General features: G+C 26.7%; 1 protein-coding gene across 1 annotated transcript; it reads right to left on the bottom strand.

Annotated features, from left to right (window-relative positions):
- Positions 1-1918: 1918 nt before the first annotated feature.
- Positions 1919-17223, bottom strand: LOC135930776 (glutamate--cysteine ligase-like). The gene is made up of 15 exons (XM_065467562.1): positions 17061-17223; positions 10502-10602; positions 10336-10452; positions 9469-9534; positions 8886-8941; positions 8630-8784; positions 8282-8356; positions 8096-8209; positions 7740-7878; positions 5545-5654; positions 4368-4463; positions 3707-3811; positions 3377-3589; positions 2989-3106; positions 1919-2137 (listed from the first exon to the last, which is right to left on the bottom strand). Exons 1-15 carry the CDS (start codon positions 17208-17210, stop codon positions 1968-1970), a joined length of 1785 nt encoding a protein of 594 aa, XP_065323634.1. The 5' UTR covers positions 17211-17223; the 3' UTR covers positions 1919-1967.
- Positions 17224-19257: the final 2034 nt, after the last annotated feature.

Below are 19257 nucleotides of genomic sequence, written 5' to 3' on the forward strand. Positions count from 1 at the left end.
ATTATGTAGTATATGGCATATAAAGCCAATTGGTATTAATTCATTATTGTGCTGCCCCAATTCGGTAACTTTGGTTTTTCCCAAAATTTACAGAGGCATTATCAGCGCAGAAAACTGACATGTAAATCATTGATAACCCTGAATCAGCTATATTTACATTATGTGGCTAGCTACATTGTTGGATTTTTCACTATCCGAGCTAAAAATTTTAACAGTTTTATTGAAATGTTCTTATTCTTGTAGAAATAGAGAAGGATCGAGGGAAATGTTTTAATATTTCCCTTATTAGATGCATCTGTTAGAATTGCATATAGATGACCATCTTTCAAATCGTCTAGAATTGACCTCTAGGATTCAGGTACTAAAACACTTGTGATAGCCTTGCTCATTTTTGTTCTGCCACAAGTAAGGTTTGCACTTATATTGGAGTCGTTAAATATCATGAGAAAAAGATTCGACCCACTGTGATGATATAGCTCTGTGAATGTTGAACTACATGATAGATGTATACGATTTCAGCAAATGTAGTTGCATCTGTATTATTTATTATTTTTGAGAATATTTTTGTATTGCAATCGATGTTGATATACTCCCCTGTACTGACTTATATATATGAAAAATTTATTATTAGATAAAAATAAAACAGGATAGAAAGAAATTTACAAACTGGACATGTTTTTCGAATAAATATTTAAAATTTATTTTAAAAATATAAAAATAATCAATTAATGTCGCTCAAAATTATTTTTTATATATTAAAAACGTTAAAATACTAAAAAAAAAAATTTCGGGAGAAATTAAAAAATTCCGGTAGATTTTTGCGGGAGATTTCCAATTGCGGTAGAGAGATGTTTGCGTGTAAACTAAAAAATGACGGAAATCTCCCGCAGATGGGGGGGGCATGGAAACCCTGTATGTGATCAAAAATTTCATTCAATGACTATTTAGAAAATTGAACATAGCCTCTTGGAATCTAACTAGACATTCGATTACTGGAGAAAAATTGAGAGCATCAAAAAAAACAAAAAAATTCTCACAATAATTCGTATTTAATTTGATATTCTCAATATTACCCCTGTCAAAACCGGCTTGATAAAAAAGATAAATTAAAAACTAAGCTCAAATACTTTCCAAAATCAGATGCCAATTATATGAAACATATATTTAATGAACTATAATAATAATGAATTCTTATATTTTATATAAAGTTTACGGAAATATTTTATACCAAATAAAATGCATTTCTGGAGTCTAATTAATTTATTCTTGCGTAAAACATAAATCAAGTTATCAAAACCTAAAATAATTTTTATCTTTAAATAAAAAACTCTATTTTATAATGCTACTTTTGGATATGAAACATTTTTACTTAAATTATTGAAGATAGAAGTTAGAATAAATTTTCTTAATATTTTAGGGTAAGAATGATATGATATCTTTCTACCCATTATCTATCAGATAAAAAAAATTCTACATTTTTATTTGTTGAGAATTGATCATATAAATTCTAAAAAAAAATCTCCTGAAGAACATTATGATTGATCAGAATCTTTTTTTTAAATATCAATCGACATTTACAAGATTACTGAAAAGTTCCACCAATTTGGAAGACCTAGCAAAGGCAGGTGAGGACTCGTTCACACATTCAAAGTTTAAAAAAAATGCAATTCTATCATTTACTCACAAATTACATTTGCTGTCTTACCCTATTTCAGCTTTATCCAAAATATGGAGTAAATCAGAAGATTTAAAAAATTTTATGGCAAGGTGAAAAATTCGTGCTATTTAGTTGGGGTCTATCAAAAATTGAAGCAGAAAAAAATATTAATGTATACTCTCTACATAATTTTATTAAAATACCAGAATATTACATTTTTTACTATTTTTATAAAAATCTAAAATATACAATTCATTATTTTAAAAAATATGATTTTTCAAATGTACAGTAACTCAGTCGTATACTAGGATTAAATTAAATTTCCCAATAAACCAGGACATTTTATTTGTCCCTTGGTTATAGCGTCACACATTTTCAATAAATCGTAATTAATTAGATCAGAGACATAAGAATCAGCTTTATAATCTGGATGATCTCTAACGAAATCTCTAGTCCAATGGGCCATGGTAAACAATTTGCCTTGATTAATTAAAATAATAATATTTATAATCTTAAGATGTTATTAATATATAAGTAACACAAATTATCTTTCTTATTCATTACCATACCCATTAAATAAGGAAAATGTTTGTTTTAAAATGATTTCCTACCTCTTTCCTTATGACATATGTCTGAGAATTTAGAGTATAAATAACGAAGAAATCAAAATATCTAATAATCGCTTTAATCTGTTTTCCATCTTATTCCCATGTCAAAACATTATTTAAAAAAAGTTTATTTATACCCCCCCCCCCTATCATAGACCTATCCTGAAGACACTTTTTTATTAACTCATGAAGCTTTTATCGAAATATTTTGTTTTAGAAAATGTTTTTATCTAAATTTTGCCCAATCTTCATGACTTAGATTGATAATTAACAAAACAAACAAATTTAGTTTTTTCTTAACTTTATACAAGTCTTTTAAAATATAATAGCGTTCAAATCTATATTTTTTTTATCCTATGAATGTAAAATATAAGGCCAAATAAAACATGGAGGTGAGGAACGAGCTATAAATTGTATAGTTAAATAATATTTAAAAAACTGCCTATTTATACTGTTTGAGATTTTTTTTGCAAAGGTTTTTATCTGAAATAATTATGGATAGGTTGTTAGATTGTCATATTATTCTTAAAAGACAGGGGCTCAAAACAATGAGTTTCCTTTCCAGTTCTGGGGAAAATGTTATAATGTTAGAAAAGGGAGAAGAGGACAATGTCGGTGATAAGAAATGTGATTATTTGATGGAAGAGATTAAGATAAAATATGTTACAGTTGTTATATATATTTTTTTTTATGAAATTAACAGGAATAAATGGAAGAATTTACCTGAGGCCCTTTTTTCGATCAATTCCAAATATCGATTTATGCAACACAAAGTCTTATAGTCAGTATCCATATTGTTTAAATATATATGAATTAAAGGTATCAAACCTGGATAATCTCCCTAAAAAAAATAGAAAATTATGAATTAAGATTTAGAAAACAATGTATATAATGTTATATTTTTTAAAAATATAAATTGTTTTTTTGTAAACGCAATAATCAGGTTTATTATTAATAAAATTGAATATGATTATCAAACAACCTAATAAATTCATAATAGAACTTAATCGAAAGTGCGGATATTTAAACAAAAAAAATATTTAGCTTATTCAGTTTATATCAAGTATTCTTGCTAAAAAAAAATTTAAAAAAATAAACTATTTGCAACAACCTTTCCATTAAAAATTTGATTAAGATTCATAAATCTCCAGTCTTCAAGGAAACTATTAAAATCACCCCTTTTCGTTGATATGTCGACATTATTTAAAATAATAATTTCATTCCCATGGTGTTGGTGAGTATTTATTATATTTTTATAACGAAAATAAAAGTTCCCATCCCGAACCGCGTTCAGCTTTTGAGCTTCATTCATATTTTTTTCCATCTTAAACATTTTTTGTTTTAAATAAATAATGATTTTCTATAAGGATTTTTTTTTCGTAACTTAGGTTTAATATGAGCCAAATAAATTATTAAAATCTTTTATAAATAAAAAAAATACTTTAGAAATAGGGACAAGAAAATTAAGCTTGAACGAAATGATAACCCTCGTTAACAAAACAATAAATATTGCATACGCAGCATTTTCAAAATCTGTCAATTGAACCTAAAAAGTAAAAACATAAATGACAAAAAAATATTAGATTATTACTTTAAAAAGAAATTGTTTTCAAAACCTCTTTCCCTTAACCATCATAACCTTTATTTTTCTTCTAAATTTCCATAAATAAGCATTTTAGTTTTGTTGAGAGTTTAATTTTGAAACTCAGAGGGGTATATTGAAAAACTAATTTTAAGTACAGTATTAATAGTAACTTAATAAAGAATCTAGATAAACCAAAATTTTGTATCGTTAATCTAAATACACCTTTATAAAAGTGTTTCCCGGCGGGAATTTTTTTAAAAAATATATAAACTAGTCTGTTAACTTTAAAATATTTTCCAATATTTGTCAGTCCCGACCCGATGGCTTCGGCCGCGCCGACCTTAAGTCACTTTTAGGGTTGTTTAAAAAAAAATCACGCTCAATAGGAATTCAGATAAATCATGTCATTATAGCTATATTATTGTTTTAATCCTCCGCTATCATTTAAGGCCTATGATTATATGAAACTTCGAATAGCAATAGGCATAAATTGAATACGGTAAAATATTGAATTTACTTCGATTGGACGAAATTCGACTCTCCAACCCATATCAGAATTCGGTGGTGAAGGTGGTTTGAGTCTTACAGTTTGCCAAACAGAAGAATTAAGTGTCTATTGTTAAAATTTATAATTAAAAATATATACAATATGTTAAAATAAAATTTTATTTTTTCCCTCCGTAGCTGTTCCAGGAACTTATAATTTTCCTCAAGTTCCATTCCAGGAACGTATCCAAAAAGTTCCGCTCTTTAATATTTTTGATTACCCTGATATTTTAAAACTATTTTAAAATAAAACAATCAAAATTTTAATAACTTGGAAATATTTTTTGACCAAAATAGCCACTACTTTTCTTGAATATTCAAAAAAGAAATTCACCTTCCATGGCAAAAATCTGGCCCACACTCTTGGTCTACCCATTTTTTTAAAAATATTCATCAAATGTTTAAAATTTTAACCTTGCATAGTAGGCTTATTTTAAATCAAATCGAATAGTAATAAATATTAATGTTATATTATTTGTTTTGTACAAACACGAATAAACAATTATTCGAATCGAATAAAACGAAAATAATTATGTTTTTTAAATTTAATAAAGTGTCATTTCTACTGATAACCTGTCAATCTGACAGATTTTGCGATGGTCGAGTGTTTGAATCGCCAATTTAGAACTTTGCGGTCATTAAATCAAATGTCTTACCCTGCTTTCATTAGCACGAATTCTCGCGAAGTATAGAAAATTATTTTTATGTACTTTCCCGTAAATTCGCGTTAACTATGAATGCAGGGTTATAAAGAAGAAATAACAATAAAAACACTTTGCCTTAAAACTTGGCCAGCTGGCAAATATGCATTCAAATTTCGTTAATAACTTGAATCGCATGTCCTATATAATTAGCTAGGAAGATTTATTTGAGAAGGGAAGGGGCAAAAGTTTATTTGATTTTTAGGGGAAGGGGTTATCGCCCTCCCGCCGGTTCCTACTGGGTTAAAAATTTGCACTTTCGATTCATATTCGTGTCTGAATAGGCCTAATGCAAAGTCTTTCGATATTATTTAAATGATAAAGTCGTATGCGCTTATGATATTATTTCCAGGATTAAAAATATATTGTAAAAAAAAATGTTGTAATGGTAAATTTTATTTTTTAAGTTTTATAAATAAAATTCATTTAAATATTAATTTTAAAAACTTCAAAATGGTTGTAATCGTCATCAGATTGAAATATATCCTCTTTGTTGATAAGTAAAGGATCTCTATCATATAGATGAGCAATATGTAATGCTAATAAATCATTAACACCTTTTTTTTTATTTAAAAAAAAAATTGTCTATTGAATCGAAAAAATTTTTTAACTTTCAAAATAATAAAAAATATTAGAAATAAATAGATTTCCAATTTTTTAAGAGAAATGATTTTTTAGACAAAAAGATGAAAGTTTCAACCAAAGTCAAAGTGGCGGTTATATTAAAAAATATGTAAAATAATTTATTTCCATAATATATTTTTAAATATATTTATTATTTAAAACTTAATATTTTAATGAATCATTAAACAGCAAATTCTATGTAGAATCCAAATATGTAAGGATATCCCTATTTATTTATTAATAAAGCATGCTCATTCTTTTACATATAATATTCGTTAAACCTATTGCAGGTTTGTATAAAAATAAAATTATAATATTTTAATAAAAAAAAATTGACATTTATTTTTATTTTGTAATAAGATATATAAAAATATATAAATATTTTGTCACATTTCGGACATTGCCAATGATTTCATAATAATGCCCAGACTGACCATTCTTAAATGTGAATCAATACAAATCAACTGCTGATTCGCCATTTTGGTTTCCGATATAATAAATTAATATTCAAGTTTCATGAATATTGGAAACCAAAATAGCCTGTTACGTTGATTTGCTTTCAACAATGCTCCTAAATTTATTAAAGCATGAATCGTCTGTCTAGGTAAGCACTATATGTCTATTGGAATTTCTCAAAAAAAAGCAAAGTCGTTACATTTCGCGTTACTTTGTCGAAATTTGATTAATGATATTAAAAAAATTCCTCTTTGTCTAGCTTCTGCTAAATAAAATATGTAAATTAAATCATATTTATGGGTGCTACTTTCAATTAGAGGTCTAAAAATGGCAAAATTTTTTAGACCCGGTCAGATAGGATTTTGTTTTTAGTCCACGTTCGGCGAAAAATAACTAATAATTATGATAATTTAGGTTTCGATTTTCTTATTAAAGTAATAAACACAAATTGTAGAAAAGGAAATCGCATGAATGAATGATCATAGTAGCAGGTAATAAAATAATTATTAAAATAACAGCCGCTCACATTCCGAACCATCTTGAACCCATAAATTTATCTCAAGTATATGGCTTAAGACCTGATGGTATGACAACCATACCGGCCCTCAGAAAATCACTAATATGAGACTACACATGCTTCCCCTCAAACTTTAATATTCACTAATAAAGGCAGAAACTAAAAAGATTAACAAATACAAAAATTTTAACAACTTCATTCACCCCAATAAAGAAAGAAAGTGTCTTCTACAAATGGACATTTTTCGCCATTAACATATAAGTTTTTAAAAAATCTAGGCAATAAAATACGGCTTTTACAAACGAAGCCAGAGAATTTTTATAAATGCGTCAAAAAAATTTAAATATAAATTTTTAAATATAGTTATGGTTCCTTTTTTGGAACTCAATTATAAAATTGTAATTACATAGTTCTTTGATTTATATAGTATTTTTTATACTGTTTTATAGTATATTTATTTAATTTTATATTGATATAAACCAAATAAATTTTATTTAAAAAAAATAAATATATATATTTCAAAATTAAGATTTAGAATATTTTTTTTTCTCTTCTCAATTAGGCGGGACGGGCACCACAAATAAAAAAAAAGTTCAAACGTACCTGACCCAGCCCGGCTCATGGGCTGGGTATAGCAGATCTCTACATTCAATAGCTACTTTTAGAGCATTTATTATAGGTTAAATTTTATATTCTATTGATTATAGAAAAAATTATCAGAAATGAGAGTTAAAGTATCTAAAATTATATATAAATAACTGTCTAACAATATATGATGCTATGATACTTTTTAAATTTTTTTATCATAGTATTTATTTTTATATTTAAGATTTAAAGTTTCATAGCTTAATATTCTTTAATTTTTGGAATATTCGGAAGGTTTACATATTTCGCTTTATACTTGTCGACTGGGCACATAATGATAAAATACGTAAATCTTTTATACATTTTATTATCTTTTTTATTTTGGACGTACCTTTTTTAGACTTTGATTCTCATAATAGATTATCTAATACAAATAATATACATTAATTTATTAGTATACCCTCGTCAGTCAATCTTTTATATATTTTAGTATCATTCAATACAGAAATGTCATTATAGTAGCTGCCCATTGAAGAGATATAACAGTCTATTGAATCATACCTAGACTTTCTCAATGTGGATGACTTTTTCCCGAATCGCTAAAAAAATTATTATTTTTATTAAATGGCTGTAAAATGATTAAAGAATCACCGGTAATGATTAGTCCAAATTATACATCTAAACCCTAACAATATCTTATACTAATCTTAGCTGGCGCCATTAAAATGATACTTATGATCCTCAGCCTTGAAAATTATTGTTAATAATAAATTTCTGAAGTTTAAAAATAATTATTAAAATAGAAAGATTTTAAACATTTCCCAATTCGGCATTTGTTCTATCATCGCAACATTTTGAAATTATTTCCCATCTCGTATCTTTGTCAATTAAATGTCCTTTAAATATTGGCGAAGCTGCGCTCAAAGCTAACTAAAGAAAAAAATATATTAGAGCAATATATACTTAATTTTTTTTAAAAATTTTATTTAATAAAAACCATACCATCATTGGAGACAGAACTGCTAATTGATCATAAATATATTGCGCTTCTTCCATATCGTAGGCTTGAAGAGTCACCTATAATTTGTGATGTAAAAAATATCAAAGAGGTATAAAATGATAGCTGTTTAGTGTTGTTAAATGACCCGATTCGGCTAACCCAATAATTTAGCCAAAATAATATTAGGCAAACCTGGAGATTTTATATATGGCAGAAAGATTTGGAAATCTATTATACAAATCTCGAGTCGTGCGTAATATTTTGGCTAAATTCTTAATTTAAAATGGGGGAAATTGAGCCGATTAATAGACATCAGCTGTCGTAATATGCTATAAATACTTATATAATACTTGTAAACAACAACACCCGATACCAAAACAGGTCGAGTCCATGTGTAAATGATTTGGAATGGTTAATGGACACGAATTTATATTGTCGGTTTTATCGAAGGTTTCGATAATAGGATCTTCGATAAAAGGATCGGCTGTCTTTACATCTTTAAAAACTATGTTTATTTTTAAAAAAAATGGAGTCGTAAGTATTAAGTCAATTAAGGAGAAGAAAAACATATAAATTATAAATCAAGGGGCGTTATTTATTTTTTACTTGGTATATATATGGGATTATGACCTGATCGTTGTTTGATATTTTTTGCAATAGCTCTAATTATTTTTAATTTTTTTTTGAAAAAATGATTAATAAAATAAATCAAACATGAAACTTGTACTTAAAAAACGGTTCTAGTTTCGGTTTCTTAAATTTTGAAAAGTAAGTTCCGGTTTCTTAAATTTTAAGCGGTTCCTAGGGTTTCGATTTTTCTGTTAACAATCAACAAAAAAAATTAAACAATAATTAAACCCGTTTGTTAGAACCGGGAGCTAAAATTGGTTTTTAAATAAATATTTTTTTTAAAAATGGTTTCTACTTCCGGTGGTTTTGGTTACAATAATTGGTTACCGGTTCAAAACCTTTGAATATAATTCAAAATTTTATAAAATATCACAAAAATCTAGGGTAGGATTCGTTTATAACGATATCGGGTATGTAAATTGATTGTTGTATTGTTCTCGTGCCAATATTTGTTTTATTTGAAACGTCATAGAAATCTTGACAACCTAAACTGTATATTAAAAATATTATTTTAGTAAAAATGTTAAATTATAGATAAATTTTTTTTAAAAAATCAAACCGAGGAAAAGATGTAATTGTAAGCACAGTCTCATTTGCGTTTAGAGCTTTCCTAATAGTATTTCGTCTAAGAATAATATTTAAATTTAAAAAATTGTTAACTTTTTTTATGTATGAATTTTAATCATTGTAAGTTTTTTTTCCCTACAGTGCCACATTAATATTTTTGTTTGAGAGGAAAGGGGGGGGGGAGGGTTACTAACTGACCTTATATATATGAAACTTGTGGAAAAAATCATTTTTTATGATTATAGTTTTAAAATTTGATAATTTTTGTTAATTCGTCAGAACAAAAACTATAGTTTTATTTTGTTTCGTTTGCCACTTTTAAATTTTCATCAATGTTTGATCCCTGCAATCACTTCGGGTTTAGCTGCTCAAGAAATAACATACATTTTTTTGTTCACCAATCCAGTCGAACTTTTTTTTGAGGAGCTTGATTTGTGCCCAACTATTATTTTCAGATCTTCAAAATCTTTTCACGATTTATTTTTTTAGGAAGCGGAGAAAAATAGGTCTAATCTTTTGCCTCAAGAAGCCCAACCCATCTATTTAGATTGGCAGTTCCGTGAAGGGCTCTCATTTATTTATCGATTTTATCAACTGTATATTTGCTTAGGTGAACCTAGTGGTCTCGAACAACTCGTTTTAGGTGCTTTTTTTAAAGAAACGGTTAAATCAAGATTTTTACCAAAATAGTATTACCTAAGCTTCAATATTTGATCAAAAGAGGATCAAACCTTTCTGCCATCTATATGAGTTTTTTTTAGCTAAAATCTTGATTTCGCCGTTTTAAAAAAGCGCTTAAATTGAGGTTTTTGCTACCCTGACATTTTATATTTGAATATATATATTTTTAAAAATTTACCTAAACGTCATATTTGATTGAACAGTTCTATAATATGCCATATCACCCTTGTAAGGAGAGCTAGGTGTACTCTCAATCATGTAAGATCCAAATTCGGGATGGAGAATTAATTTAGAACTTCAAAATTTTTTACATATTTTATGTATATCAAAAATAAAATCAAAACTTATTTTTTGATTTTAGATTTTTGGAAAGAATATATTCACATTTTAAGCAAATTCTTGCATTACGCTGTTCATCTTGGAAGGAGACAAGCATGTATTCTATCTTAAAAATGCATAATGAGAAAAAATTTTTTTTAGATAATGTTTGTAAATATTTGAGTTCATTATATTATTTTATAAGGTTTATATAGGGTTTTAACTAAATATAAAATTTTTTAGCCAATTTTTATAAATTAAACCTTTTATAGCCCACGCTTTTTTACTTTATTTTGAAAGACCTGATATTACCGGAATCGTATTGTATAAAAGATTATGGTCCAACAGCTGATTTATTAAATTTCTATTCGTGAATTTATAATCACGAGACCTGTCAGATTTGATAAGTTATTAATAAAATTGATTAAATTTTATTAAAGAACCATTTCAATTTATCATTCATAACCCTATAACCAAAATCTATCAAACCTTTAATTAAACCTGACTAGAGATGTATTGATTGAAAATTTGACAAAAGGGGGGCGTTACGATTAAAAATATGATATATATAAAATCGATTTTTTAATTGAATATGAATTAAAAATATTTCCATAAATTTTTCCTATCTTCTTTTTCCTTGTGCTGTATTTTTCTTAATATTTCATTCACCTGCGGTGATTTCTTTCCATATTTTAATAGATGGATAATAATGCATTCCGATGGTGCACTAATATTTATGCAAATTATTCCCTCTTAAAATCGTTCGTTTATCTGGCATGATCAGAATCAAAAGATGAATGCCCTTTTCACACTCGACTGTAAGATAAAATATCCACGTTATAAAATTTTTCAAATTTTTTATTAGGAATATCTTCATCGATATATTGCTGAAGCCCATAATATTCATTTAATTCTAAACTTTGGCAGATTCTTTTTATTGGCTTTTCGCCAAATCAGGCATCTAGGGCCAATTACTTTTTGAATGAAGCATATATCGTAAAGAATTTCTAAAATAATAATGCTTTCTAGAGAAATTATAAATTGGCTTATATTTAATCTTACTAATTTTGGATTTTTTTTAAATTGTATATTTTAAATAAAAGTGTAATTTCTGAATCGAGCGGCATCTGTAAATATTTACCTTCATAGTGTCTACATGAGAGAGGGGAGTAGGAGCGAGTTCACTTATTTTCTTGAAGGGGTTAGGAATCCAATGGAGGTGTGGCTGTGGTTAGGGTAAAGTAAATACACGATTTGTAGGTTAAAGATAAAAATAAGATAAAAAAATTAAATTTATTGATAAATATTTATTTTTCATTCATTTATATACAACATTTTAGTACGTCACGCTTTTAACTAATATTTAGAATATGGTAGTAACATCTGGTTGATCCTCACAAACTAATGATTATTTGTTATTGCTGGCTAAATAACCATTAGCTATGTGTTTGACTAAACTGCAAATGCCAAGGTAAACTGCAAATACTTAGGTAAAATTTTTTGTTTTATATACTCTATTAATTGAAGTGAGAATAACATATAAAAATTAAATTCTAGATATTATCAATAATAATGGAATACACATTAATAGTTGTATTTTCTTTTATCTCATAATTGTCATCGCGAGGCTTATTTTATAAATAATTATATATATCTATATATAAAATATCAATCCATTGTTTAAGATTTTGTGATTGGTAGAAAAGAAAGAAAATTTTATTATTAAAAAATTCAACGCGAATTTTTTGTTGAATTTTTTTTCATTTTTTACAAAACATATTATTAATATTTTTTTTGGAAATGACTTTTAAAAATTTATATCTTTGAATGTCAATTTTAAAGTATCCATAATTGAAATTGGAAAGCAATTGAATTAATTATATTTCAGAGGAAGTTCCAGGTTTTGGTTAGTCAGTATCAGTTCTTTTTAATATTTATTCATAAAAAACTGTTTTCGTAAAAAAATGGAAAAAAAATTCATAATCAAAAGAATAATTTTTTTAATAATAAATATTAAATCCTTTAAAATAATTTTAATTACATTTAAAATTACAAAAATATTAAATCCGCAAGTTGGCATATTATTATTTTATGAAGAAATAAATGATAACTTGTGGAAATACGCCATCTTGCGGAATTAATATTATTGAAATTTAATATGTAATTATTATTGTTAATATAATTATATTGATGGATTTAAACTATTTATTATGAGATAAAAGGTAAAAATTTACGGAAGGCAACTGAAGGAAGAAGATAAATCTTTTTTAAAAAGTTTATCAATAAAAAGTTATTTTTTTAATTTATTTTCAAAATGTTGTGTTTTTAATTAAAATTTGTAATGAAATATAATATTAAAAAATAGGTTTATTTATTACTTAAATTTGATTATAAAATTCAAGGTTTCTAATTCCAAGCTGTTCCTTTTTAAAAATTTGAGCTGTATATGCAATTTTTTTGTAAATGTAATAATAAGGGAAGTATTCATTATTCGCATTTACACAATTTAAAAAAAATTAATTTATCGCAACATATTAAAAATAATATGAATTATTTGAATATTTATTTAGATTTATACATACATATTTTTAAAAGTAACTAGTTTTGGCAGTTACATTGGTAAAAATATAACTAGTTACAGTTACTAGTTACAATTTTTAAAATATAACTAGTTACAGTTATTTTTTATTAACTTTACCTTAACAACACTAGTTTATATTTATCTTATCTTTTGTTTGTATGATATTCGCTTATAAGTGATGGGGTTTTCTTATATTACCATTTTATTATTCTTTGTTTGTACCATATTCGTTTATAAGTGATGTGTTTTTTTTATACTACAATATATTTTTCTTTGTTTGTACGATATTAACTTATACCGAGCTTGTTTTGATTTCATCCTCAAAACTGGTTTTAGCCTGTTTTCGAGATGGACGAAGACATGAAATTGATATTCATTTATTATTGTTTGATTGTAAAAGGGACTATATAAAGACCTCGAAAAATGAATTATGATCATTAAAGAATTTATTAATTTCTTGTTACTACTTTGGAACGATTAATTTTTCGATATTACTTTTAATGGACTAATTCAGATTGTGCTGTTTAGTGGCGACTATACTTAACAAAATAAAATTTTATGATACTAATTGTCTGTGCGTGAATATGTGGTGGTTTACTTCATTCTGTGCGACCCTTGCCTGGACTTTGGTAAAACCACAACATGCCCGCTAAGTCCGGTCTCTCAGTCCCATTCACCGACAATCCCAGCCCCATGAACTCCGTCGTTCTCTCCCACTCCCCGATGGTTGGACTTGATTGTCGAAATACAACACAAAACATTCTATATCTCTTTTTATTACAATTCGTCGAACATATATACAGTTATTTTAATTTTCAATTTACATACGTACAATTAACTTAATATATATGATTGAGGCTAAGATGTTAGTAATCGCTTAAAAATTCGGTTTAGCCTTTTACGAGTTGACTCAAAACCTAAAATTGGAGCTATTCCACTACTTGTTGGTGGTGAACCTCACATTCTGTGCTTTAAATATAGAAGCAGCGTTCACTAATAAAAATTTCTATAAAAATATGGAAAAATAAAACTTCTTGCTTCTCCATCTATGTGGCTATAAAAAAAATATGAAAAATATTTGACTGTATAAAAATTTAATTTTTATAACATAAATAAATAGAAAAGGTATTCAAATTTAACAATTTTGAAAAAAATTTTTTTTGACATGGGGGCTTAGCCCTTCCTAAAATTTGGAAAGGAGACTTAAAAATAAAAAATAAATCATAGCCCCCCTCGCAATATATCACTGAACCTTAGCCATATCTCTCTAACCTATAATATTTACTTCAGATACTTGTTTAATTTTAGATATATTTCACCCGGGGGGGGCTTATTAAGTTGTTTTCCACACATAAATTTTATTGGAGGTCTTTAGGTCCACTTACTGTAATGTATGCCTGTGGCTATATTCGTTTTTTATAAAATACTTTGCAAAAATGCTTTTTTCTAAATATTTAATAGTGCCTATTTTAAATTTATTAACCTTTACTAATTTTTCTTTCAAATTCTTCTTTATAATAAAAGAATTCAGTTTTGTGGCCCCGGCTACGCCTATGTGTGTAAAGTATCTAAACTATGAATGTATTTGGGTCATATTTGCTTTGAAATTTGAATTACTCCGACCCGAAATGAAAATTATTTGCCCGCCCGGCCTGAATTAATTAAAACATATACATTAATTTTTTTTCAATATAGCAGCAGCTAGTACATTTTTACACTGAAATCAAGTTTTTTGATCATTTTTATAAACAAATAAAAAGTATTACCTTGTTTCTTAATTTTAAAATATATCAATTTAAAATCAAAAAATTATTAGGCCCAATCTCCAACCCGAACCAGATTCTTTTTAAAATCGGCTCTGCCAGTCCTGGGCCTACTTTTGCAGATCTCTAATGCGGAGCATGAATTCAGTAATAATGATAATACTTGTGAGTGATAAAAAAATGTAGAGTCTCTAAAACCAAAAATTTGTTAATTTGATTACATCCATTATTAAAACAAAACAATTATTTTAATTAAATTGCTTTTATAAAAAATAATTAATTTAGCGAAATATAAAAAAGGTCATATTCAAATTTAAATCTTATTTCTTATCGTAAATAGTATATGGCTAAAGTTGATTGCCAATTTATCAAAAACTAGAATATTATTATAAAATATAAATTACACAATTAGTCAGTTTGTATTGTACACCTAGAAATCGTAAATTTGTGAGGCGATATATAAAATTAGTTTTGAAGTTAGACGAAATAGTTTTAAAAGCGATAAATATGTTTCATATGACCTACAATTAAGATTTAAAATTTGAAAATAATTTAAATTATATTTAAATTTCTTTTTAAAAAAATGCAAAACCATGAATTATCCAATTAAAAGCTGTCATTTTGGTTCATATGATGGCTTAAAATTATTTTGGATAACAACAAAAATGGCTTTAATGATAGCTTGAACAGGGGAATGCCATTTTTCAAGTTTAAATAAAATGATCATATTAGCTTATATTATTTATTTTTTAATTTAAGGACACATCATTATGAATGACCTTGTCGTAGATAATGAATGACTAATTGAACTTTTTTTTAAAACTGATTTGCTTCTTTTTTTTAAAAAAAATAGGAACATAGCTCTACAGGTGTTAACGACTACTGGATAAGCCATTAAGCTCGTCATTATCTATTTTATATTTGAATAATTAAAAAGGCTTCAGCTTTATTTGCTTAGGAAGGGTCAGCGTGACTGAGCTTAGGATTTTTAGAGGTCTTTTACTTTAATTATTATCAGCATGCTTAATGTATATTATATATTCGAGGAAAGCATTTCTTCGAGCAGCACTTGAATATTTTTAAAAAAAACCTTTTTAAAAACGCCTATTGATAAGAGCAAACGACTATATAATTTTTGATATCCGTGCACAGCTATGCCCTTCCCTGAAAAAATTACGTGAATTTTTATATATGATCTTAGATTTTATTTTGAAAAATTAGGATCATGGGGTGAATTTTGTAAAAAATGGTAGAAAAATTATCTAATTTTTTTAAAATAATAGACAATTTCCAGGAAGAATATTTTGTATGAAATGTGGTAGAGAAAATAAACAGCATCAATCTTCTAATTTCAATGTAACATTTCCAAGTTACTGAAAGATGTCATGTATATAAAATCAATTATAGTGACCATATTGCCTTCACTATCTATCACGATAGGTATAATAGAAAAAAGTTCTAGTACCTTTTGAAAAGAGTCAAAAACTAATTTTGGACAACAATTGCTGATATAAAATTACTTTCATAACTCATCCTAAGTATTCATCACAATTATGATTAGAAAAATTTTAATGTTTTCACAAAGGTCAAGGAAATTGCATATAGCCTATAATTATATTTTATTTTTAGGATGACGATTCGTAGTATTGAGGTTTTATTTATAGTTTGCTTTAGATATTTGTTTTAAATTTTATTGGCATTACTAAACCACGCAAAATGATAAACACGGAAAATTCAGTACTAAGTTAAAAGTACGCAAAAATATCACTAAACCCAAGCAATATATCAGAAAAATAAGCAAGACACGGAGGAAAAAAGTATGCAAATATCTAAACTAAGGAAAAAATTATTAATAAACAACGAGAGCATGTTTTAAAATAGGCTAACTCAATATTTTAGCCATAAAAATATTGCCTAAATTTCGAAATTTCGCTAATACATGTCCAAATCTTTGTGTCATCTAACTAAGATCGTAAGGCTTGCGTAATACATTTCTGAATAGAATATTGAGTTAACCGTTTAAAAATTGGCTCAAATCGACCTGTTTAACTACACTAAGAAAATCAGTAAAATTTGTTTAATCACGAAAAATAATACAAAAGCAAGCAAATAAAATTATACAAAAAGCACGAAGATTAAATTTCATTTCAAAAAATTAGATCAGACAATGGAATAAAAATTGAATTTTTATATTAAAAAAAAAATTACTAATAAAAATGTAAATAAAACACAATATTAAACCTCGTCACCCCATAAAAAGGACGGTGTTTTCCTATTTTTGCATTTGTGATATAAATTAATGAATTGAGACACTCCTATATCTTTTACAATTTGTACGTAGTTTTTACTTTCTTCCCATGACAATATTGTTTTTTCTGTTAATATGCCCATTTAAAAATTGCCTAATTAAATTTGAATTAAAAAAACTTTAAAGTTAAAATTGCAATATGCTATATAATGATCATTTTCATTAAATTTTTTTAAAATGAGTGCTAAACCCTGACCGGCTGGAAAATAGCAATAATAAAAAATGCAACTTGGAAAGCGAAAAATTTAAATATGTTACTTTTATTGAAATATCTAATGACATTATAATTGAGAATCGGAACTTGCATCTCACTAATATGGCTTTGAGTCCGGATTAGAGCAATTTTTTCTTCTTAAAAACTTGTCATTAGCTATAAAACTAAACAGATAATAGGGCAATTTTTTTTTGGCTAAACTATATATTGCATGCGATGTCAAAAAATGTAGTATAAAAATAATTAGACAATATATTTTTCAACTTATTTTTACTTATATCTAAGACCAACGCTTAAAGCAATTTCCTTTGCATTTTATTAGCTTCAGCCTATTTTTGTTGCAATTGTCCTAATATTATTTTAGAGAATAATATATCCGATATTAATTTGGTTAGTTAATTTCTCGATACAATATAAGCAATAAATATATATTTTTTTGAAATATTATAAATTTAATAGTGCAAATGTATTACGTGAAAAGTAAAATTCATTACAATATCTGGTTGTTTTTAGATAGATGGAAGAGTTTGATATTGCATTCGCAAAATTCCTCATAAGTAAAATCAAGCCATGATTTGGGATATGCGTAGATTTATAATTTTAAAATGGGTACATATATCATTATGCTTTTACTAAGAAAATGGATAAAAAATAGCATTTGTCTTTTTAATAATATTCTATTTAACTAATAAAAAACATGTTATTAAATACATTTTTAAATACAAATATATATACACTATTTGCATAATGTTTATGTATATTCAATCCTATAATCACTTATTTATTTGCCTAACATCTTATGCTTGGCGTTAATAGTTTGTACTCTATAATTTGCATTACATTTGATATTCCTCATTATGGCGTTCGTTCCAAAAATAGTAATGAAAAAATATAATTTCATAGAAAGGCAAAGCCTCAAGTGTCCCTGGCTCCTTTCTGTAATAAAAAAAAATATCGAAGCCCGGTTATACCATAGCTAGTAAGAGGTGTAAAATGTGAAAGTATTGCGGGGTGCAGTGTCTACATAAATAAATGAGGGGGTGGGGTATTTGAGATATATCTTTCAAGGGGTTCGAGGCTTGGAGTTAAATGTATTGGGGAGAGGAGAAAAATTGACATGTTACCTCCAATTTATTTCTTTCATGAAGATTCTGGTTACCTAGAATGTTGAAAATATGACGGAATTAATAAATCGAGTGGAATAATTTGGCCAATGAACAAAAGAGATGTAAATGTCTCTTGTGAAAAATGAGATTGGAAGGTATCATATTTTCTGACAAAGCTATAGATGGTAAAACTTGTGCCAGGGTACTTCGGCAGACAAATTAATGAACAAAATTTTGACCCCCCCCCTCCCCCCAGAATATGTAAAAAAGATCTCTTGTAATTTCTAATTTTTTGGCGCATAATCAAACGCCTCGTCCGGACACGTCTACTAGTAAAGCGTCTTTGGCACCTTGTCATAAGTATAGTATGTATCCTTGGAAAGCTTGAGCTTAATATATAGCGTCCTAATGATAAACCGGTGACGGAAATTTTTATAATTTATAAGCATTATTGAAAATATATTTTGCGAAATTGATGTCATTTGTTCGTATATTTTTTGTAATTTATGTTCTCGCACTTTTCCATAGAGTATGCAATGAAGCTACAAATAATATTTCTTCAATAAAGATTACCATAATTATATATATTATTAAACTGAGCGTAATTGGGCAATACGATAATTGCTTTAGTCAATGTGTTTAATCTTACAAAATTCTCTTAAATTTAGTGTTTTTTTTGTAACGAGAAGTGTTACATTTTTCAAAAGTAAATTTAACCTAAAGAGGCTATCATTTTGCAGAATAACGTGATATGTATTTATTGAAGTAACGTCTACGGGTGGTAGAACATATAACATACATTAAACGGAA

The sequence above is a fragment of the Gordionus sp. m RMFG-2023 genome, chromosome 1 (assembly GCF_954871325.1).
Source record: "Gordionus sp. m RMFG-2023 chromosome 1, tfGorSpeb1-WG-v2, whole genome shotgun sequence".
NCBI lineage: Eukaryota > Metazoa > Nematomorpha > Gordioida > Chordodea > Parachordodidae > Gordionus > Gordionus sp. m RMFG-2023.